At 34.6% G+C, this 24,656-nt stretch overlaps 1 protein-coding gene across 1 annotated transcript in view; it reads left to right on the plus strand.

Annotated features, from left to right (window-relative positions):
• Positions 1–24,656, plus strand: part of LOC129217047 (AT-rich interactive domain-containing protein 1B-like) — a 78,509-nt gene that overhangs the window by 17,316 nt on the left and 36,537 nt on the right. The window contains exons 5-7 of the mRNA XM_054851285.1: positions 17,755–17,876; positions 19,774–19,869; positions 22,479–22,682. Of these exons, the coding sequence (XP_054707260.1) occupies positions 17,755–17,876; positions 19,774–19,869; positions 22,479–22,682 (422 nt within the window). The remainder of the gene's footprint in view (positions 1–17,754; positions 17,877–19,773; positions 19,870–22,478; positions 22,683–24,656) is intronic.

A 24,656-nucleotide genomic window follows, 5' to 3' on the forward strand; every position in this document is an offset into this window, starting at 1 on the left:
AAGCTGTGTTGTACACTCTGTTAGTAGTTTCTAGACAGTTTATGACGTTTCTATCCTATTATTTTTTTTCCCGATTATAGTTAAAAATGTATTAAATTTACTGTAAAATAATATTATAACTTATTACAGGGGCGGACTGGCCAGGTCGGCTAGTCGGGAATCCCCGACTGGGCCAACCGCCTTGTGGGCCACTTCAAGCAATTTTTTTATTGAACTTAATACATTTAAATTCACACCTAACATTTTTAAAGTGTCATAAAAAAAAATATTAAAAAAACATGTAATTTGTTTCTTCTATGTCAGGGCTTCGCAACCGGTGTGCCGCGGCACACTGGGGCGCCGCGATAAGGAACCTGGTGTGCCGCGGTATTCCGTAGTTGTATAAAAAGAAAGAGCCTTGATGTATTTTATATTAAAGTTACGACCGAATAGCGTTTTTATCGTTCTGTAACCTCTCAATTCACCCTGTCGATCATGTGTAATAAGACATACCCAACAAGGGGAGAGGCGGGATTTGCTGCCCCACCTCTTTTAAACTTCTTGTGATCCTTCAGTTTTTGAAAAGAAATTTTAATTTCTACGAAAAATCAACTAATTAAACATATTTTTTTCTAAATCTTTCGCAAACGGGAGTATCGCCCCATCCCCCAGGCAGGGATCGCGCCCTCCCGCCCAGAATTTTAGCCCCAGCTTTAGCTTTTGTTTTCCTCTTTTCCAGTTCCGATACTAATTTAATTTTATCGTAGTTTCTCAAAGCTCGGTTCTGAGACTTAGCAAACTAGAAATTAAAACCATACACTGTTTCCTCCACGATGAAGCTCTCATGGCAAAGAACTTACCAGATGAGCTGAAGTCGTAAATTCCATAAAGTTCTCGCCTTTTCTCCGTATACTTTGTGAAGAAGTGAAGGCAGATCATTACTCCCTACTTCTTCATATAGAGATTCGCTGGCTTTCATGTGGTAAGGTACTATCAAGAATTTTTCGAATTGAGGAACGAGGTACGACAGTTTTTGATTTTAAAAAACGAAATGCAGTACGCCAGTTTGTTGCAAGACAAATATTGTCTGGCAAAACCAGCTTACATGGCTCACATTTTTGAACACCTTAACGAATTGAATCAGAAAATGCAAGGACAAGAAGAGAATTCGAGTTATATGTATGAACAAGCTAAACTGGTTCAAATCAAAAATTCAGCTGTTGAGAGAAGTGGATCGTGCCTCATTGGACATGTTCAAACGGACCGTCAACATGGTATGTAAAGGAAATGCCATGGAAGAAAAGCTGCTGAATGTGGTGGCAGAACATTTAGTTATACTTCAGGACAAGTTTAAGCACTTTTCAAGAATGTTAACATGAACAGTATGACTGGATTCGCGTTCCATTCCCTTCCTCTGCGGATGCATCACCTTTCTTTGAAGGCACGAGAAGAATTTATGAATCTCAAGAGCGACCGTACTCTTAAACTTAAGTTGAGCGAGGTGCTTCTGGACGAATTTTGGTTGCTGGTTAAAAATGAGTATGCTACCATCTCTTATCTTGCTATTGATGTGCTGCTATCATTTTCAACTAAATATCTCTGCGAATTCAGCTTCTCAATCCTCACACTTATAAAAAACAGCAAAAGATCATCTCTAAAGAGCCTGATCAAGAACTTCGTGTCCAGCATAGAGCCGGTGGTATCAAACGGCTTGGCTCCTCAAGGCAGGCTCAAGTGTCGCATCAGTGTCAAACGGAAGTTAAGTGCTTGTATTTCTTGCTTACTTCTTTCTTGAAATATTTTTTGATAAATCATTTAACTGCAGTGTGCATTTTAATGACATGTTTGACAGAAATGCTTTGAAACATATCAAGCATAATTATCTGTAAAGTCTGATATAGGTAGCTTTGTTGTTTATTATCAACTTCAATACATTCCAAATATTTCTACTTTCTAAATAAATTTAAATACACTACGTTAGTTACAATTATTATGAAAAAAGACCCCCCCCCCCTCCCGTCTTTTTACCAGTGAATGATAAAAACCTTTCTATATTACCATTGCGAAATTTAGTGTGCCCAGTTGATCTAGAAATTTTTTAAGTGTGCCGCAAAGTAAAAAAGGTTGAGAAGCACTATTTTATGTGAAAGAAGCGTTTGGGACAGTTTTTTTTTCCATCCTAAGCAGGGACCAAAGTAAATAGCAGAAGTCCACACGTGCAAATGCTTTCCTTTCTCATCAACTTTCTCTCTAGTTTTTAGAGTTCTGTAGGGCATGGCTCTCACATTGAGGAAACGGGAGAGGGCTAGAGAAATTGGAGTCCGATAACGCCTGAAAAAGGGACCGTGACGAAAAAAAGAGCGTTAAAACTTAAAGTCTATTAACGAAAATTGAAGGGGCCTGCTTCATTAGACAAAGCGGCCCCAGCCCTGTCATAAATGCGTAGGTCATGCTTTGGGGTATTGATGCATGAGCAGGGGCATGCATGGGGAGGGGGGGGGGCGGGGGGAGAAGGGACACCTTTTGGCCCGGTTCCGAGCCTGAAGGGGGCCCGAGATTTTTTTAAATGAAGGGTGAAATACATGAAGGGAGTAGGGGTAAACAGGAGGGAGGGGGGCCTGTAAAAGCCATTTATGAAGGGCCCCAAAGTTGATGTGAACGCCCCTGGTATTCACTGGTTGTAACAGATTCAACTAATTCACAACAAAATTTTGATTTAGTAGGGAGAGCTCCTGAACATAGGTGGATTTAGGACTGAGTTGCAAGGGGGGGGGGGGATGCTTTTTTTTCTTTTGAGCAACATTAGTTGTTATCAGTGTCAGATTTAGACTTAACGGGGTGTCCCTAAGGTATTTCAGGTATGAGGTTCCTTTGTAGTCTTAAAGTCGCCAACGATAGTCTTCAGTCCACAACTGAGGACTTAGATAAAAGAATCAGACAAGTCTAAACTTTTCCTTTAAAAAAAAATCATTATCTTTACCTTTTGAAAAAAATTTCGCTTTTGTGAAGTTTTGGTTAAACTTTTAAAGGACAAGGAGGGTTGATTAAGTTAAGGGTCAAAGATTAGCTTAAAAGCGGATGGGCACGGCGCTCCCCTAAAAAATCTTGGGAGAAACACTCGGGGAACCTGTCCCATTTCTTTTTAACGTTTCCAAACATATTATAAAATTATGTATTATAACAAGAAAAAAAAAATGTGCGTCACGGGACGCTCGGCAGAAGTGATAACTTTCATAGGATTAAATTATTATCATCATTTAATCCAATTAAAGTAACAATTGGCTTATGGTAGCTATAATAAGCAACGAAATTTTTGCATTGTATGTTACCTAAAAATCTTGCAAAGACTGCATCAAGTACAGTTCCGTGAATTGTAGTAGCTTTTTCTGGCTTATTAATCATTTGTAATTGTAATTTGGACTGTAGAAAGGGTTAGATTTTTATTTTTAAAAAATTTGAAAAAAAAAAAAAAAGAACCGACTTTAAAATTGCTCTAAATGATAAATAATTTTACTCTTTGATCACCATTCAGATTACTTTTAAACATAAGTTTTGATGTCGGCACAAAAACAACAGATTAAATGACGCGTCGTTTCTAAATATTTCGTTTATCAGAAAAAACACTCAAACTTACGAAACATTTTAGGTTTTACTCTGGGATGAACAAATTAAATGTTTATTTATTATTTTTTGTTTTCTCGGTCGTCCCCAACCCCCACGTTGCGTAGTCTGCAGGGATGAAGTTCGTTTAAAATATGTACACTTTGTCACAGTTCAAAACCCTAAATGAACCGAGATATTTTTAGTATAACTAATCGTGAAAATTTTTTTGTTTTGAAAATAAATTTAAAGATTAAATGCTGTTTTGAATATATTTTATTTACAATGTTATTGGTATTATATTGTATTGTTAAACTCACCTTTCGTTAGAAGATTGCGTTATGTTGCGATGATCATCCATCCTTTGTTAATTTCATTACTTTTTTCTACTATTACTTAAACCTTAAAGCTGACCCAAAGAGTAAAGAAACAATTTCCCCGAGCAAGCGCGCTTCTGTCGTATGCAAGAACGAAAGGGATGCCAGACGAGAGTTGCGTCGTTACGCGTTATGTCACAAATCGGTTTACCCTCCCATAAAAAGTTATCACTTCAAAAAAAAAAAAAAAAATCACGCACCAAGAAGCAGTAGACAGAATGAAACGAAATTTAACAGGCGCGAGGACAAGATCGATGCAAGAAAGTGGTTAAAAAAGTAAAGCAAATTACTGGAATTATTACTGGAAAAATCTCAAATAGGGGTTTTTGTATCCTGTTGAGCGGTCTCTAGCGTGGCTGCATGAGGTGATACTGGCAAAGATTGGGACTTAAAAGTATCGCACGATGTCCTACGCTATCTCGTGCCTTATCTACTGTAAAAGCGCCACTAATTTGATCAAATTCATTGCCGTCCAAAGCAGGGTTCGTTGATTTAAATCAGCTTGATTTAAATCATCATTAAAATCATGATTTAAATCAAGTGGTTTTGTAAAAACATCATTGATTTAAATCAATTGATTTGAATCAAGTGATTTTTTTTAACAAAATCATTAATTAAAACAAGTTCATTTTATTTTTATAAATTAATTTTGCATTTTTGAAATGTATTGCTCTAAATTTAACCACAGTGCACCATACTATCTTTCTTAACTTTAACAGGTGAAGCTAGTGATGTTCCGGATATCCGTATACGTATCCGCGGACATCCGAGAAAAAATAAAGATCTGTATCCGTAACTTTTTTGACGGATCTTAAACGAATCTTTTCTATTCTAAAATTTTTTAAATATTTGAATAAAAGACTCTTAAATTCCGTTTAAATTAGGTCTTATTCCCTATTTAAATTATAAGGTATCATTTCAGAAGCCAACAGCCCTCTGAGACATGTTTTTTTTTTTTTTTTTTTTTTTAGTTTAATATTAGTTTTTTTTTTTTTTTTCTGAATTGTATGGGGTTTCTGTTTTTTTTTCTTTTTTTTCCCCATTTTGGTTTTTCCCGGCATCCTTCAAAAAAAGTGAGACAAAAGTCTCTATTTACTGTTTGTAAAGGTGTTTCCGGCTCTGTTATTTCGTCGGTCGGAGTAATTTGGGTGGAATGTGTCAGCGCTGCATTTATGCTGAAATAAAATGCGAAAAATTATTTCTAGCCTATCCAGCAGCAGCTTTACATTCTTGCTCCTGTATCCTACATCTACCGAGCAAGCTAGAAATAACATATATTTCACATTCTATTTAAGCATTAATGCTGCGCTGACCCGTTCCTTCCAACTCTCCATCAATTTTAACGGAGATTTCTTCAAAGAGTAAACCATAGTCTTTATTATATTTTCGCGGTAGATGACAGTTTTTGAAGATTCAGTGTTATTATAGTGACGGGAATACCTTCCGTAATAAAATTTACACTTGGATAGTTGAATTGGGCAAAAACATTTTGAGATCCGTATCCGTATCCGCGGATCTACTTTTTTAACGATCCGGCACATCACTAGGTGAAACTACATAGATCCTTCTTTCTGTGCGTGTAACAGATTTTTCAAAACTTTTTTACACCAAAATTTTGGTTTAGATCAAAATAAAAATCTGCAATTTTTCTTCTACAGAATGACTAATATAGTTAAGAAAAGTAATTGTTCAACATATTATTTTACACTAAAAACGTACATGATGATGGAAACTGTGGTGTATCGAACTAATCGAATTCCGCTGTCATAATCGCAGTGACATCAGAAGCCACTGACGTCACTGGGAAAAACTTTCTCTGGACAGAGCCGTAGCTTTTGAGATATAGAAAGGTCATCCAACTAGCAAATTACGTCATCTTTCGTCGATCCAAGATGATATTGGGAAGTGGCACTTCGATTAGTATTTTGGTTTAATTGAATTACTTGGCTTATTTATTATTGTCTTCTATTATTTTAGTAGCATTAATAGTTCTACTTTTTCATTTAAAACATGAAAAGGAGCCGATAATCATACATTAAAAAATAGACTGAGCTTTTTTCATAGTATTTTCCATAAAAATATTTAGGTCTTAAACAGTATTCAAATAAGCAAACACGTTTTTATTTTACAATTATGATAAAACGAAGTGATAAATGAATAAAGTTCTATTTTTCATTTGAAAACATTTCTAAAATTAATCACATTTTAAACTACTCGTATATTGTATTGAAACATTAAGTCTCAAAAAGTATTCAAATAAATAAATGAGCTTTCATTTTAAAATTACATCAAAACAAAAAATAATTTTGACATTGTATTTGAATAAGCTTTAAATGAAATTTAAAAAAATTAATAAATAATTTTACTTGAATAAACCGGAAACATGACTGCAATATGTTTCAAAGACATAACATCAAATTACGTAATACCAGATTATTAATGTTAACTTAGCTGAGTAAATTAATGTTTTTAAAAAGACATGAATACTTGGGTGCCATCTCCCAAAATAAACAGTGCCTTACCCCTTGCAATTGTGAAAACTTCAAGAAAAATACCCCAAAAACCAACTCCCTCTCGCCCTTAAATTTCAATGGCAAAGTTATTTATAACTATAGTCGTTGAAAAGCTATCATTATGAGACCATGACCCCCCACCCCCCTCGGTGGGCACTCTTGAAAAATAACACAGGTATTCAGCTTGAAAAACGTTAATTGCAGTATGAATTATACAACAGCATGGATACTGTATGTTGTACATTAAAAAAAAGTATTTACAATAGCTAAGCAGCCTTATTTTTGGAATTTTGCTACTTTTCTCTTTTCGGCTCTTTCTGCTGCTAGTGATCATTGGGGGGGGGGGGGCTTTAATAGTTAATTATTTTAGGCTTTTTTAAAATTATTTTAAAAAGCGTTAATTGATGACAAAGTAACCCTTTTCGAAAAACTTTCCATAGAATTTGACCATTTTAGCAACTTTCTTCGATATTTTAAACCTCATATATGTTAAACCGAGATCAACATTTTGCTGATTATGCTCTTTTAAGAATTCAGTGTGACAGTTTGTGATAGGGGGTAGGGAGGGGATAACAAGAAGTGTGACATCGCGCGTTGTTTATAACAATATGTTCATGTAAAATAGCGTTACATGTGACAAGGGGGGGGGGCAAATTTGTTCAAAATCTTGTAAGATCGTTTATGGACAGCCCCTTAATCCAATTTATGTTACAGTTTCAGGGTTCTTGCAAGCTTATTAACAGAAAATCCAAGGAATTCAAAAAATATATAGTTGAAGGTATTTTGCTCTTTTTAAGCATAACTAACAAGCATAGAGCATTTGGCAAAAATACGTTGTGTATTCACTGCTCGAAAGTATAGCAATTTATGCACAAATAGCACAGAACTTAAAGACGACAGTGAAAATAAAAAATTCATATATATTTTTTCATTTATATACAGAAAAAGCTAGTTTGAATAACATTGTAGTGGCGTAGTCGGAGGGAAATGTTTGGATATCGAACCCACGATCTCCGGCATTCAAAGCTAAGCTTCTACCTCAGAATTACGGAAGATCACAAGGAAAGTTTTTTGATCAAAATAACACATGATAGCTTATGAAACAATTTAATCGAAACCGAAAATATAAGATCAGTTCAGTTAAAAGCCTGTTTCAATAAACTTGTTTGCATAGCAACTGAATACCAACACTAAGTTTCGTTGCTTCTGGTAGCAACAAGTATATTTGCAGAAAATTTTGACACATGTATATTATCAGCTTGGAAAATCCATTTCGAATAAATGCGTGTACAAGATTGAAAAAATAAAGAAATAAAAAGTTGCAAGTTAACCGTTTCAAAATATTAAAGCAGTATGCTGAAATAAAAAATTACAGACAAAGATATTAGAAACGGACTGACAATCGTTTGTGTAAGGGAGGAAAGGTTAAGGAACCTTAACTGCATGAACTCTTCTGCATAAAAAGTAAATTAGTTTATCTGAGAAAAGTACTTACCTCCGAACTTAAATATTTATTCCATAAGGCGCCCAATATTTTCTTCGCATGCAGGTTGTTCGGAATCGGAAATCACTGACTCACTTTCACTTAAAAGAGATGTATATATTTTTTTAATTGCCTCTACATTCCGGTGTGTGCATGTGGACAAATCCAATAGTACGGTATTGAAAAATGTGCATCCGAAGTAACATATATCCTATTTCATCTATTTCAGCTAGAGCAAGCAACACTACTGTTTACTGGTAAACTGCACTGCTTTCAAAATTTCGCGCCAAGTTCATAGATCGACGACTGGTGGCGTAACGAAGCGGGGGGGGGGGGAGTTTTCCGGTCTGTTATATCACGTGGGTTACGACAGGGTAGATCGGAACGAAATCCGGAGATGTGTGCATTGGCGACACGCTCTGCCTTGTATATAGTATTATGTGTATAGTAAATGTAGCAATAAGTAAAGTAAAGTCTAGTATTATAATGTCTGAATGATCAATAACCCATTACATGTCCCAGCGAGCATAGGTTCCATAAAAGGAACCATAACAGTGGCGACGAGAGTGTGACGAAACCACTAATGTAGTGCTATAAAAGTTCTTCTTTCAAAAAGGACAGGGTAATTACCCGAAGACGGCTCAAGGTAGGAAAATTTATATATTTTTGCATTTTGGATTGAAAAAATAATGGAGGCCCTGGTTCAGGAACCCATAAAACAAAATGAAGCCCTCGTACAAGCTCTCAAGCTTAAATCGGAAAACCCAACTGAGTCAAAAGTGACAGGGGTCAATTTTGAAAAATATGATGAAATGTCCGAAAATTTTAATTCCTTTATAGATCGTTTCGAGGCATTAGATATTCAAAATATCTCGAAAGAAAAAAGGACGAAAACGCTTATTATATCAAGTTTGTCGGCAAAATTATACAATTTACTGATGACTCTTTTGTCACCTGACACCCCTGGGGGGAGAAGATTTCGAAACGCTCAAGGACATACTACGAGATCATCTCAATCCGAAGCTATTAATTATCCCTAGCCGTCACATATTCTTAAACCGCAGCAGTACGAGAATGAGTCGATAAACGCCTACATCGCAGAACTTCGCTCATTAGCAATTCCCTGTATGTATAAACCAGATGTCTTAAATATGATGCTTCGAGATGTTTTTGTTAGCGGATTAAGAGATCGTGCAATACTAGATAGATTGTTTGAGGAAAATGACCTTAAATTGATGAGTCAAACCTTACAGATTGCTTTAGCGATGGAAAAATCTCATAAATCCACTGCAGAATTAATTGGTAGGCAAACGGGAATTCATTACTATAATGCTGGAAGGAAAAGAGCCAATATCAGAAGAAAAAAGTTCTCTCAAGAAAAAGATAAAAGAAAATGCTCGCGATGTAATGGAACGAATCATTCTAAAGATGAATGTAGGTTCAAGACTCTTACAAATGCAAATTATGCAGTGTTGCCAGATGGTCAAATCCAGATTTCCCTAATTCCCTTCCAATTTTTCCCCAAAAAGCGATGTTTTCTAGCAAAATTCCCCAAATTCAAAAATTATTTTTCCACTAATATTTTCAGAAAATGAATCAACTTCCTCTAATATTTTTGTCTCTTGAAAAAATTCCCCCCCCCCCCCAAATAGCCAAATTTTCTTATAAAATTCCCCAATTTTTTTTCTTCCCATTTTCGCTTTTTTTTTTTCTTTTTATCTTCTTTCTTTTTATCTTTCTTTATCTGTACTAATAATAGAGCTGAAAGTCTGGATATCTCTCTGTCTGTCAGGATCTCTGTGATGCGCATAGCACCTAGACCGTTCTGCCGATTTTCATGAAATTTGGCAAAGAATTAGTTTGTAGCATGTGGGTGTGCACCTTTAAGCGATTTTTCGAAAATTCGATTTGTTCTTTTTCTATTCCAATTTTAAGAACATTTTCCCGAGCAAAATTATCATAAGATGGATGAGTAAATTGCCAACCTATCATAACGTGGAACCGTAACGTGTGGGCAAGCCAATCGGTGAGAAATTCATCATGCATTATTTGTAAATATACAGGGGAACCAAAAGACCTTTCAATTTTCTTCTACGGGCAAAGCCATGCGGGTGCCACTAGTCATAAATACAAACGCCCCCCGAGAGATAAGAAATAGCTAAATGTTTTTTTTCCTACTTGCATTTACTACTCTGCTTCTGTATGTATATTTAAACTATGATTTTTGTATACATTTATCCAAGAACATTCTTCATCACACTTATTTTTACCCGTTTCACGTATCAACTAGTTACTCATGCAGAACATTAATGCAAATTCCGTAGCATTATATTCCACATAATGCGAAATGCGAATTCCATAAAGTTGAGCAAAGCTAAACCAACGTTGTTTGATACAAACAATGTAACTACTACTTCTTGACGCGAATCTAAATACGAAAAAAAATCTTTTTTCCTTGAGGTTTTTTTTCCCCCAGGTTTTCCCCAAGAAAAAAAATTCCCCCCCCCCCAAAAAAAAATTCCCCTCAAAACCCATTCCCCCAAATTTTCCCCAGAGAGCACCAGATTTCCCCCAAAATGGGGAAATTTCCCCCAATCTTTCAACACTGAAATTATGTGGCAAAATTGGCCATTTAGGCAAAGCATGTTTTCTGTCAAAGAAAAGAAAGTAAAGTTAATAAACCTGTTATAAGCAAAAACAGGTGCATGTAGAAGCTTTTTCTGAAGATGAAGGTACGGATTCCGTGCCTATTTGCACCATTCAGTCTCAAGAGTTGTACACTTCCTGAACAAGAACCAAGGAAACCCATAATGGTAAAACTTCAAACAGAAGGCTATTGGGTAAACTTTGATGTCGATACAGGTGGAGCCGTTTCAATAATGTCGCTAAGGAATTTTCGAAAAATTTCTAATAAGAAAATTCAGCCTACAAAATTGATTTTTAAAACGTAAAAGGGGATAAAATAATTCCAATGGGTTACGTAACAGTTAATGTTACCTATAATGAGGTTACATACACATTAAATTTGTATATCGTTAAGGAAAATTCAGATACAATTTTTGGTCGCGAATGGTTGTATAAAATTAAACTAGATTGGAATTCAACAAAAAATTGCAAAGCTGAAACAAATGTTAGTATTTCTAAATTGTTAGACGAATACAAAGAGTTATTTAGTGATGATTTGGGAGAAATTAAAAATTACGAATGCAAATTAGAGCTAAAACCTGGCGCTAGTCCGGTATTCTGCAGACCTCGACCCATGCCCTTTGCACTGAAAAATAGAGTTGGCGAGGAAATAGATCGCTTAAAACGCGTGAAAATATAATCGAAAATGTACATATTTTAGATTGGGCAACACCGATCGTACCGGTTATTAAATGAAATGGTAAAGTTAGGTTGTGTGCAGATTACTCCGTAACATTAAATAAGAATTTAAAAGTGCAACAACACCCACTTCCTAGAATAAAAGATATTTTTGCATCGCTGAGTGATGGCAAGGTGTTTTCCAAGGTTGATTTCTCACAGGAATATTTGCAAATGAAAATGCACCCTGAGAGTCAAAAATTATTGACAATAAATACACAAAAGGGACTTTTCCTGTGTAAAAGATTAATGTATGGGGTAAACGCCGCTCCAGCAATCTGGCAAAAATATATTGAAAGTGTTTTTCAGGATTTAAAGGGAGTTGAAGTATTTTTTGACGATGCTAGAATTGCAGCTCCAGACGTTGAAACTCATTTAGTAAGATTAAAGGAATTTTTTGAAAGATGCCGCGCTCATGGGTTAAAAATCAACAAAGAAAAAAGTAAATTCTTTCAAAAAGAAATAAAGTTTTTAGGGTATAAGATAAACTCTCATGGACTGTTCCAAACGTCAGAAAAGGTTAAAGCAATTAAAAATGATTCGAAACCCAAAAATGTCCATGAAGTAAAAACCATTTATGGGGTGGGTGAATTTTTCTTTACGCATTTCAAAAAAGTTAACTACACTGCACTGGCTTATCCATTGCATGAGTTAACGAAGAAAGATGTTCCCTGGAAATGGGATAAAAAAATGTAAGGAAGCTTTTCAAACGGTCAAAGACGAAATTTGCTCCGACAGAATTTTGACACATTACGACCCGGAACTTCCACTTTTGTTGGCAACTGATGCGTCACCAGTTGGACTGGGAGCAGTATTGTCTGGGAGCAGTCTGTTTAAACTTCTATCTCCAGCTCATGATTTTTGAGAAATTTTTATTACTGTGTCATAGTATCTTTAGTTGGACATTTTTGTTGCTGCTTCAATTTACAGGGAAGAAAAATTTTTTTTTTCTATTTTTAATCTCATATTTTGAAAATGGGGTAAAATGGGTATATGGTTAGGCTTATCATTCCAGCAAGTTGTTTTAAATGATACAGCATATTTTCCTTTTAATGAATATTAATTCATTTGTGGTTAATTTAAAATGATTTAAACATAAAACTATGCAATACCATGACTTTATAAAATAAACTTCGCTCCTTCATAATAAATAATAAGAAGCCCACGGTACACTTATTCTGGAGTTTGTGTGCACTTGCGCACAAAATCACAATTTCCTCAGAATATGCAGGGCCCAGCCTGTTGCTAGTCGTCACATTTGTATTTGATTGCAATCAGATGCTACCAATTTCTCTAATGTACCTTTAAATTCTCAGAACTCATCCTCGTTTCAATCCAAAAAATATACGTCACAAAGTACGATTTCGTCACCTTATAAAGATTTGAAAAGTGCAATATTGTCTGCAATTTCAACAAGAGCTTCAGATTTGACATCTACCTGCATGAGTTATTTAAAACAACTTAAATGTACGCTGCTAAATGCAGGAAATATTGACAAAGATGTTTTAGAAAGGCTAAGAGTTGAAAGTGAAAAAAATAATGAATTAAAAAACAAGAAAATAAAAAATATTAGAAAAAGAAAGTTTCCATTCAGAGGAAGTATCTGGAATAAAAACTACTAAAAATATGCTTATGAAGCAAAGTTTAACCACAGGTGCCTGGGTATAAATATTATGCTTAGAGGAAACAAGCAAGAAATAATTTATTGGCAAATATATGGCTGTTGAGGGAAATATTATGAGATGAAATATTTTTAAAAAATCTGAGATGGGGGGACTTTTTTTTTATTTTCCTGATGCAGACGATATGGATTTCATTGAAAAACATCAAATAATAAAAAAAATTAATGAACCACAATTTAACAATAGAGGCCACTACTTTTTTTTTAAAGAAATACAAGTATGGATATCATGCATTGAAAGAAACTTGATTAATATTTCGTCAAATTGGTTGTTTGCAGTATTTTTTTTAAATTAAATAGTTAAATTTTGTTAACTGACTCTTAAGTCTATATTATCACACTGCATTGAACAAATAGTATGCTTTTTATCACTTCTTAGACTTCAATACCCATTTTACCCCACAGGCTACCCATTTTAACCTGCGTGGGGTAAAATGGGTATAGAAAACATATAGTCATAAACACTCCTCTCAAAAATAAATTTGTATCAAATTATGTGTGAAAATCATTTAATTCTACTCTCAACATATGTAATGTATGCATAAAGCTAAAAAAAAAAAATTAGAAACAAAATATTTTGACAAAAATATTTGAGTCAAAATCCAAAAGTAGGCTATTTTATACCCATTTTACCCCACCTGACCCTACTGCATTATGCGTTGACTCTGCAATCATTTCAATTTGACAATATTTATCGTCAAACTAAAGAACACAGCAATGCAGACTTTCTTTCGTGTTTACCTACGGATTCGGAACAATTGGCTATATATATATATATATACATGATAATATTGACATCTTCCAATTACATCAAATTGAATCGCTGGCGGTGATAGCAAAAGATTTAGCCAAAGAAACGGAAAAGGATGAAGAACTCAGTTCGTCATTACGAATCCTGGAAAGTGGAGGTGAACTGAAGGGAAGGGAGATGGAGTACAGCCTGCAAGATGGTTGCATAATGTATGGGCAAGGTGTATCTATTCCGAAGCTGTATAAAGAAAGAATTTTAAATGAACTGCATCACGGACACTTAGGTGTAGTCAAAATGAAAGCAATCGCGAGATCATACGTATTCTGGCAGGGAATCGACAAGGACATCGAAAGAGTTGCGAAAAAACTGTGTAGATTGTGCAGTTAACAAAAATGATCCTCCTAAAGTAAAAGTACACATTTGGGAGTCCACTAGCGCCAAAATGGATAGAATTCATGTTGATTTCGCTGGACCTATATTTGAACACATGTTTTTAATAATAGTTGATGCACACTTAAAATGGCTGGAAGTATACCCCATGAGAACTAGCACTGGATTACAAACTATCGAATGCTTACGAGATTTCTTTGCTCGCTTTGGACTGCCGATCATGTTGGTAAGTGACAGTGGTCCACAATTTACGTCACAAGAATTTCAGGCATTTCTAAAAAATAATGGCATAAAACACAAACCCACAGCACCGTTCAAACCATCTAGTAACGGTCAGGCCGAAAAGTATGTGTTTACTGTAAAGCAGTCTTTGAGAACTATGAAAAATTATCCTGAAACTTTTGGACAAAAGTTGAGTACCTTCCTTATGCAATATAGGAAAGCCCCCAACATGACTACATTACAAAGTCCTGCTATGCTTATGATGAAAAGAGAAATTCGTACAAGGATCGACCTGGTTACACCAGATCTAAAGAACAGAGTCGAGGAAATAGTAATCAAGGGAACTTATGAATTTTCGGATAGAGGATTCAATGTAGGAGATAAGGTTGCAGTTAGAAACTATCGTCAAGGCGATAGAAAATGGCGATTTGGAACTGCCAGGAGAATCATCAGCTGTTCCACTTAGACGTTCCACCCGCACGAGAAAAGCACCAGATAGACTGGGCTACTAAAGATTAAAAAGGGAGGAATGTGGTGTATCGAACTAATCGAACTCCGCTATCATAATCGTAGTGAGGTCAGAAGCCGCTGACGTCACTGGGAAAAACATTCTCTGGACAGGGCAGATCGGAACGAAGTCCGGAGAAGTGTGCATTGGCGACACGCTCTGCCTTGTACATAGTATTATGTATATAGTAAATGTAGCAATTAAAATAGTTAAGTCTAGTATTATAATGTCTTAATGATCAATAACCCATTACATGTCTCAGCGAACATAGGTTTCGTAAAAGGAATTATAAGGAAACCTTATCTTTAAGCAAAGCATAAAACAAAATCACATCTTATCTAAGTATTATAGGGGAAGGTGGGCAACAATGAGAGATTGTAAATTCAAGAATAAATACAATTCTGACAGCTCCCAACACGTAGGAGGAGTAAATATAACCGAAATGCTTCCCAGAATTCCTAGTTCCATGCTGTTTTATGCTTTTGTTTTGTAGAAAAAAATTAGTTACTGTTTGGACACACTGGAAGTTATTTGGATAATTTCTTGCATCTATCATAATCTTGAAAAAACTTCAACAATTAAGCTAAATGTTGTAGTTTATGTTGTTACTAACACTTTAATCTTCTATTATTCAGCTATATTATTTTTAACTCATGTTTTTTTTTAATAATATGAACGAAAATCTGTATTTTGTTGTTTGGGCCACAATGAGACGTCTCATTGTGGCCCAAGCAGCGGTAAGCAAGTGTAAAATTCTTATCTAGTTCTTGTTTTAGTTTACAAGAAAGAAATTTAACAATAAAAAATAGGCTTGATTTAAAAATATTTATATTTTAACTAATTATTACAAGTGAACTTTTTATTTTACTACACTGCTTTGTACAAAACAAAACTGGAAACCGGTTAGGTATTGATAAGGTTGCCAAACATAGTTTTTATTTCAAAGCACTTTATAATTATGATTAATATTTATAAAATAATTATGAAACATATAGTGCCTCTGTGAAAAGTTTTAACTCCTCTAAAAACAAATTCATTTACATAGATAACAATATTTCGAATTTTAGCATCCAAGATATATCCTGGGAAAACTGCCTCAGCCAGATATCCATTGAGAAGTGAGAGTGCTTATAATGCAATTTCCAGGATGTATTAATACTGTTGAAAAACATTAAAATTTAACCTTTGCTTATTTTTTTGTTTAAATACTTTACTGAATTGTTTAAATGCTGTACTGAAATGTTGTTGCAAAACGCTTTTTAACAACTCTGTACCGAATTAAGTTTCTTTAATAAACTAGCTAAAGGTACTTATTTTGCAAACTTTAGGTAAAAATGCAGTGATTATCCAGCTGTCCGATTGTGTCCATAGTAGATTGTGTCCGATTGTGTCCTGCCAAGTTGTCTCATAGTGGCCCAAAACTTGGCCACAATGAGACAGTTTTCATCAAATTTGTAAAGCCTCATAACTTTTTTTTCTGACATTAAATGGGCTAAATTTGGTGCAATATACTATAATTTGATACCTTTAATACAATCAAATACGTTTCTGTGCTTCAGAACTCACCAATATACGAAAAATGGATAAAAATATGTTTTTTGTCTAATTGTAGCCCACCCTCCCCTAATGTATTTTTAAATCTTAAAAAATTATTGACTATTTAGAGAACGTATCTTGATTTTAAATGTAAGTTGATTGGATTCATCTATTGTATGAAATATATTATGTTTAGAACTGTAAAAAAATAATATCTACAAATTTTTGAACATTTAAAAAAAATAAAAATCTCATTCAAATATAAAAAAAATCGATTTAAATAAAAAAAATCACGAACCCTGGTCCAAAGTGATGCGAGATCAGGGGATCGAGCAGGCCAAAGAAGGTGATGATGCGGACGAGGAAATCCCCTGAGACTCTTACTGTGTATGACCATGACCGAGAACAGCCCTGTTAACCAATGTCTTCTGACAGCCTCACAACGAATATCATTACAGTGTGCGTGAAAGAACAGTACATAGAAAAACTGCTCGTTAGGCTTCTAGTGTTTAGAATAAAATAAAATTTTAGGAATCAAGAAACCTAACTCAAGGTTATAAAAAGAAAGTATAGACATGAAAATAATGTAAATTTTCAAATTGGTTTGAATTTGTCTTTGAGAAAGCTTTCTAAAACATAAGTGTTCAAGCAATTCTTCCAACGCCTATTTTTAAGTACTGTAAAACCTTATTAATAGACAAAAACAGAGCTTTCGTCAGTTTTTAACAAAATTTCTTACAATTTGCACATTTTTCTATAAGATCTATAAGCACAAATCTAAATTATATGAAAAATATTTTTTTCATTGAGGTTTAACTTTTCGTGAAATGGCTCATTAATGCTTTCCTTTTACATGTGTGCAATTACATTTCATTTTGACTACTCCTTCTCGATGCGTCGATTTTTTTTTTTTTTTTGCTATAGAGTGTAAAAACTACAGAAAATCATGGCTTGTGTGTATAATCCGGACATTTTTTTAAATGTCATATCTTATCGATCAAAAATAGCGTTTTTTGTTCGACTGCTTAAAATTTTACGAAAGTTCATCCTAAATCAGAACGAGAACTCGAAATTCAGGAAAAAATCAGAACATTTTCAGAGGTACGTCAAACTTACAAAACCCAGGACAATTTTGTTAAAATCAGGACATCTAGGAGCTCGACTCATGTTGCAGTTAAACATGTTTGAAATCATATCATCAGCCACGCCTAAACAACGGGGGCACGAGTCTTCCTTTCGCGGAGTTAACAATTTTTTTATATTTAGAGCTTTAGAAAGATTACAAATTTGCAAATTTTATTGCATTAAACTCATTCAAAGACAACTAATATGTGGTGCTTGTTCTCAACAGAAACTGCCAAGTGAACTGCTCGCACGGATATGCGTTTCCTGACAAAAGTACAAGTAAAACCAACAAATGCTGGCACATGACTGGAGTGTGGAGACCAATGAAGAATTTTCCCGCATGTGAACGTGAGTTTCAGCACATTTTTTAGACATAATCTCTTTCAACAGTAAAACAGTAAGCTAAAACAGTAAGGAGGGTCGGATACAAAAAAATCTTTTTTTTTTGGGGGGGGGGGGGCACGGGAAATTGAATAGCTCCCCCCCCCCCTCGCCGTCACCTTCGATGTTTCATAATAAAGTTTTAAAGACTTTATTTTTAAATGTGCGTGTGTTTTAATTTTTAATTTTTTTTAAGGATTTCTTCAGGTTAAGGAATCTACTTCTAAGTACATGAATATTATGCACTAACATATTTTGAATGAAGATGGAAAGCATTTTTAACGTTTCAAGCCATTTAATACTAAACCCAATATAATGTCACCGAGATGCTTGACTATGAGCGGCTTTACTTAGGAACATTGTCATAATGATTATAATACGAGAGCAAGGTTATTAAATAAACCCATATCTCGAGTTTTTTTTAAATTAATTTATAAAGAAAATCATAATTTCATAACATATAAGTTTTACTTAAGAATTCAGAAATTATTTCTGTGTGAATTTCAAATTTCAAAACAGTTTCTGATTTGTTCTTAAAGCCATGATATAGTTGAGAGAACATATTGATACTACATACCGTTTCCATTAAAAATCATGGTTTTTCCAAGAAACTACCATATGACACTTTCATTTTGCATTTTTTATAAGCTGAAAAAGAAATCTATTATTTCATAAATAGGTTCTTGCATCAAAATGACTCTTTTAAGTGCGCCTACACATTAAAAAAAAAAGTTAGTTATTGATTCCATCAAAGAAGAATTAGTGGACAAATCGCGATAACACGCTCCCTTGAATTCGGAACCAGTGAGTTAAATGTATTCTGCAAATCTGGGCCTCTGACTCCAGTAATTCTACTCCAGTAACAAAAATGCTTTTATTCAAAATATGCTGTGTGTGTTTTGTGTTCTTTTTCATTAACTACGCAAAAAATGCAAAAGAAATGTCAATTAAAAAGTAATAAATAAAATAGTGAAATTAATTCATCCTTGGTGGGGGAGGGGGCACGGGCCCCTTGTGCCCCCTTAAAATCCGCTACTGACAGTAAGCAAAGCCAGTAAAAATGCAGTGCTTATTTTTCTGTCCCCTACCCCCCCCCCTTTTTTTTTCTTTACCATGACAATTACTTTCGGATTTGGGGTAATAATTTAGAATCGCCTTTCCTGTTGATAATCGCTAGAAAATACTCTTCCGATATTGCGTCATCTGATTCCCCTTTATTCTGATCACTAATACACTTTCTGAGACACAAAGTTTGAAAACCTGGAAAATGTCCAAAATGTCAACTGATAATTTGCTCTAAAACAAATTAATTTTTATCAATACGACATTGAAAATTTTTACTAGATGATATAAGGTTAATAATAACATGGGTAATTACATCAATGGTGCCGCCTTAGAGTGGCGCGATGGTTGACCTCTTGCGCTGAAAGACGCAGGTTCAAATCTGGCTCCAGTTGGTGGATTTTCAAGAGGTAGAAATTAAGTTCCTAGGGCAGTCCCGCCCCCGCCTCGAAGAAAGCCTAGGTGCCTCCATCTGGTGGTGAAATTGGACATCCAAATTCTTGTGGTAATGTCTATCCGTCGATAGTAGTGCCACATGAAAGAATAATTGCAAATTTTGTTGGGGAGTGCACTAGGTGTGCAAATGGTAACAACATTACTTTTGAGTTTCCCTAATATTTCGTAAAATGTTCTGCAGAAAGTAAATAATAATAAAACATAGGTTTTCTTTGTTTTAGTCCCTTTGAATCTATTTTTCTTTACAGGAAATCCATAACCGTAGGTCAAAAGAATATTGTATTGAGTAGACAATATTTTAATGATCTAAGATCATTTGGTACTCTTTTTTTTTTTTATTTGCCAGCTGTATGCAACCAGAGCTGTTTGAACGGCGGCAAGTGCATCGGCCCAGATCTGTGCGGATGCCAGCCCGACTACAGGGGTCCTCGCTGCGAATTTCGTAAGCAATCACATTATTATGTATTGTATTGTAGTATAGGTATCTATATTTAATACGGTAGTCCCTCACAATTCCAGGCCGCAAATCGGGTGCATTATTTAAATTCAAAAATTGCTAAAACCCACGCGATTATTCCTCATTGCAAAAATGATACTCATTTTATATCTTTGGCCCTCGATGTTTGAACAAAATTGGCGTCGTTAATGATTCGGCCTTTCGCCATATTATACTGCGTTCACGGGAAAGATAGACAAGGGATAAACAAAGAAATGCGCCCTTTGGCGACGTCGATCACATGTCTGGCTTGGACAAGAAGAAATAGGTGCCAAGCAGATGGCGAATACGAATACTATTGGGGAACTTTTTCTTTTATTCAAGAGAAAATTTCCAATAGTGGTATAGTGGCAAACCTTTCTTTTTATTTTCGGTCTATCTTTTCCGTGAATCCGAATTTTTGAGAATCTATTGTACATTCGAAGCAGCTGGTGGGTGAAATGTGAGGAACATGTGCAGTTTGAAAAACATTTAACCCTTTGAAGAGCGATTCATTAAAATCATTGAAGTATAATTTTTAAAAAAACCATGAATAGGTTTAATTAATCATCATAGATCTAGATTTTGCAGTCTTTTTTTTTTATATAAATAAATTTCGTTAGCAGGAGGTGGTGTTCCCATTTCTTCACGCAGCTCCTTTAAGACAGGAAAAAAGCGTGGTTATGCATTCAAAACTGAATTTGAATCGTTTGCAAAAATGTGGGTGAATACCTCAAGAAAAATGCGAGAAAAATGATTTGACTGTTTCAACGTCAATTAAAAATTTTAAAATCTTTAAAAAAATTCCAATTTTTCAGTTCAAAAAAAGGGACGATTTGAATAAGAAACTGAGCCAACAGAAAAAAATAGTTTTGTCCTGCTACTATCTATTGGTGTTCACTAAAGTTAAAAGAAAAGGACTCACGTGATTTCAATCAAAAAGTCGTACAACAGAGATAATTTTCTTTTTTAATTGATGGTTTCGAGGAGCGACTGCTGCCCTTTAATGTATTAAAATCGTTCAAAAAAATCTCCGACTCGTCTCCGCATTTGACTGTTTCTTATTAATCAAACAGAAATTGCGAATAAAAAATTATGTGTTTTTGTTACATTTAATTTGAGTTACATAATTCGTTTGACTGATTGTGGTCCATGGTCAAAGGACAAGGCATGCGTAATAATTAAAAATTTATTTCCAAACCGAGACTAAACTTTTAGCTCTTAGGTATACACGTCACAGATTCCACAGGGAACAGATTAAGAGTGAGGAATGAATTATTTTTTTTAAAAAGCTATGTATATCCAGTGACGTATACAAGGGGGGGGGGGGGGTTAAACCCCCCTTGACAAAAATTTAGGTTGAATTGTGAACTTGTGTGAACTTCTTATGATGATTTTTAATGATATATATATTATTAAAAATCATCGTATGATCAAACCCTCCCGTTGGAAAAATCCTGGATACGTCACTATGTACAACACTGTGTTTATTCAATCTTTTGTTGGAATACGAAAGAAAAAGTGTCAGTCACACTAAACTTTAGTGCATCCTTAGTGAAATTAATAAAAGTTAAAATCACATATAAATTTTTTGCTTACGAAATGCAGGGAAACCCAGCAGTTAAGCCCGATTCCACTTACAAAAATTTATAGCATTCTTAAAAGATGTTGAATTTGGCACACGCAGTAAAAATATTTTAATTGATGTAACAATTTTAAAAAGTATGTAAAAAAGTGGGAGAACTTTTACGGTCTTGAGCAGTTTTTTTTTGGAGGAGTTGAAGAAAAAAAAAGGGGGGGGGGCATCAAACCAGTGAATGAGCACCCCCAGCCAGGAGGCAAACACTGCATTTTTTAGTCATGTGTACAGCACACTAGCACAGAATAGATCAATGTAAACGGGCTCTAGTCAAGAATGATAGACTCCACTCTTGGTAGATTTCAGCAAAAGTTTCATTAACTTGATACTTGATATGAATCGGTCAAGTGGGAACTAGAAATAACAAAACTGTATACAAAAGAAAGCAAAAAAGAAATTAGAAGCAAAATGCATATCATACTTTTTACGGGTTTTGTCTAAAATGTGAAGAAGGAATCTGGTAATTTTTAGTAGAAAAAAATTTGAACCCATAAAATAAATAATACTGGAACGCAATATACACCATTAGTTGAAAATTTGATTTTAAAAATTTATGTTGCAAGACACGAGGTTCGATTGCCGCCCGCCTTCTCTAGTGGTCAGGAGAGTCTGACTGCGATGGCGTGGTCCCGGGTTCGAATCCCGGTTCGGGCATGGTTGTACTTTCTGTCTCCTGCCCTTTTCGTTTCTTTGTCTGAACGTGTTGTTGCGCTGTGAATGGTTGCCTTATGGCATGCCCTTACGGCATATGTGTACTGTCGAAGTCGGACTTCACGCACCAAATTACGGTACAGTTAGAAAAGTGAAGCAGCGCACCCCAAATTGCTAGCCCAGCTGGCACACGACAACAACAACAACGATGTTCGATTGACAGGCTATTACTGACAGATCGGAGTGTTGCTACCAATATGATACAAATTCCTTCTTTTCTCTATAGATTACTTGAAATGCGATATTCACAAGTGGGCAGGCAGTTCAAATATCAGCTGGGTCTGTACCCATAGGAGGAATGAGACTACATGCCGGGTCAAGTGCAAGCCTCCTGGAAAATTTGCAAACGTAACTAATACAGTTCAAAACTATCACTGCAATATTATTGGAACATGGACGCCAAGCTCCTTACCTGATTGTGTAATAAAAGGTAAAGAAGAAATGTTTAGTTTTTATAGTTAGATATTTATCTTTAAAAATGGTTTTCAATGAAACTTCAGAGGTTTTGTTACGCCAGGGAGCAAACACATTATTATTTCTGGAACATATAACCTCTGACAATAAAGTTCTGTGACATTACGGCAGGTGAAACATTAATAAAAGTTATCTTTCTATCCTTCGAAATAGTAACCTCTCATATGCCGCTGAGAATTGCTGGAAACTTTGCAAGAAGTCTTTTTTTTAAGGGGGGGGGGGGTTAAAAACATCGTCACTTTTCGTTGGATGTCAGAAATATCGTCAAATCTCTGTCCTTTCAAAGCAAGTTAGATTCGTGGTAGTAGGAAGAAGTCTAGAAGATTGAGATCTGGCGAGTATGGAGTGTTCAATTTGCATCACCCCCTTTTTTGCTAGTATATTTTGAATTGATCTTTTGTTAATTTATTTTCCTATTCTCAGTTAAGAATCAATGCAATAAACAAGCATTTTTTAAAACAAGTCTTACACAGAACGACACTCAACTGAAAAATGGCGGGGAAAGATGGTCAACACCAGCCTCTACGCAGGTGCAGCGCTTTCTTTCGCCAGTGTTACCAGTTCGGTCATTTAACTCCATTCTATTCTCAGAGGTTGTATAATCCTCTTCAAAACAATTTAATAAGAGAGTTTATTTTGAATAATATATGATGAGTTTATTTTGAAACTGAGTATGTGTGGCTTAAATAAATAAATCTACCTAATTAAGTGAATCTTTTATTGTTATTAACCAGTAATTGATATCGAACCCATTGTGTCTCAAAGTGATCACATAAGAAAAGGTTACTGTATTAGCTTTGGACAATTCTCGTTAAATATAAAGTGGAATTTTAAATGCTTCGATTTGTTATTTCAAGTAATGAATGCTTATCTATGTAGTAAATAGCAAATATTTGTTTAAGTGTTCGAAATTTGGCATTAGCAGTAATTTTAAAAGTTGCCTTGTTTTTATCTATTCAAAGAAGTAGATTTTTTTACAGATTTTTTAAAGCTAAGCATTTTTAATTTTCAATTTAAAAACCCGATATAGTTTAATAAGCCTCCTACACTATGTTTAATGATTATCTTTTTGTTGAAACTAGTTGATCCGTGCGAAGCACACGCACTTGGACACACTTAGAAACAGTCAGTGATGCAGTAGTGATTTAAAAAAAAAAAAAAAAAAACCCTTGAGAAATAATATATTCGCAACTAGATTTTTTTTTTTTTTTTTTTTTCAGAAATTACAACAGAAAGTGTGACGACAACTGAGAAAGAAGTAACACAATCAACCACATTGCAAGTGGTGGACAAAAGTGTGTCTTACTTGTGAAGTTTGATGAAGTACAATCAAGTGCCCATACTTGGGACAGTTTTGAACTTTTGTAGCATATTTATCATTTGTTTTCCATTCAAACGAAGTATCCTATTTTTTAGGATGAGCCATAGTAATTCACCTCAGTACAAGATATAGACGCGTGTAGATATGTCCTTTTAAAAATAAACGAAAAAAGTGTTCATCGTCCCAAATTAGGAACACCCCTCCCTAAATTTGGACACTTTTTATTTTGATTTTTTTTTTTTTCGTGTATTCTTGTTTGGGACACCAACTATCATTTCAAAGAAGTTTTTTTTTACAATCCAATAAAGAAAAAAATATCATTACATAGAAATAATATAATCTTGTAAACTTTCTGAAAACATTGAATGTCTCCCCAGCCTTCTTAATTATTTTGAATGTAATATCTTTGTTTCCGCTCTATATTTCGAAGCATAAAAGCAATTGATGAACCCAAATTATTATTAACACAGCTTATTTTTAGCTCTCCACGTTCCGTATTTCACATCTTTTGTTATTCATTTTCATTCCTTCATAATACGTGAAATTCACAACAAATAAATTAAACTCATCTATATTTTGACTTATTTTCATAAAAATTATATATATATA

This window comes from Uloborus diversus, chromosome 2 (assembly GCF_026930045.1).
Source record: "Uloborus diversus isolate 005 chromosome 2, Udiv.v.3.1, whole genome shotgun sequence".
In the NCBI taxonomy this organism is placed as follows: Eukaryota; Metazoa; Arthropoda; class Arachnida; order Araneae; family Uloboridae; genus Uloborus; species Uloborus diversus.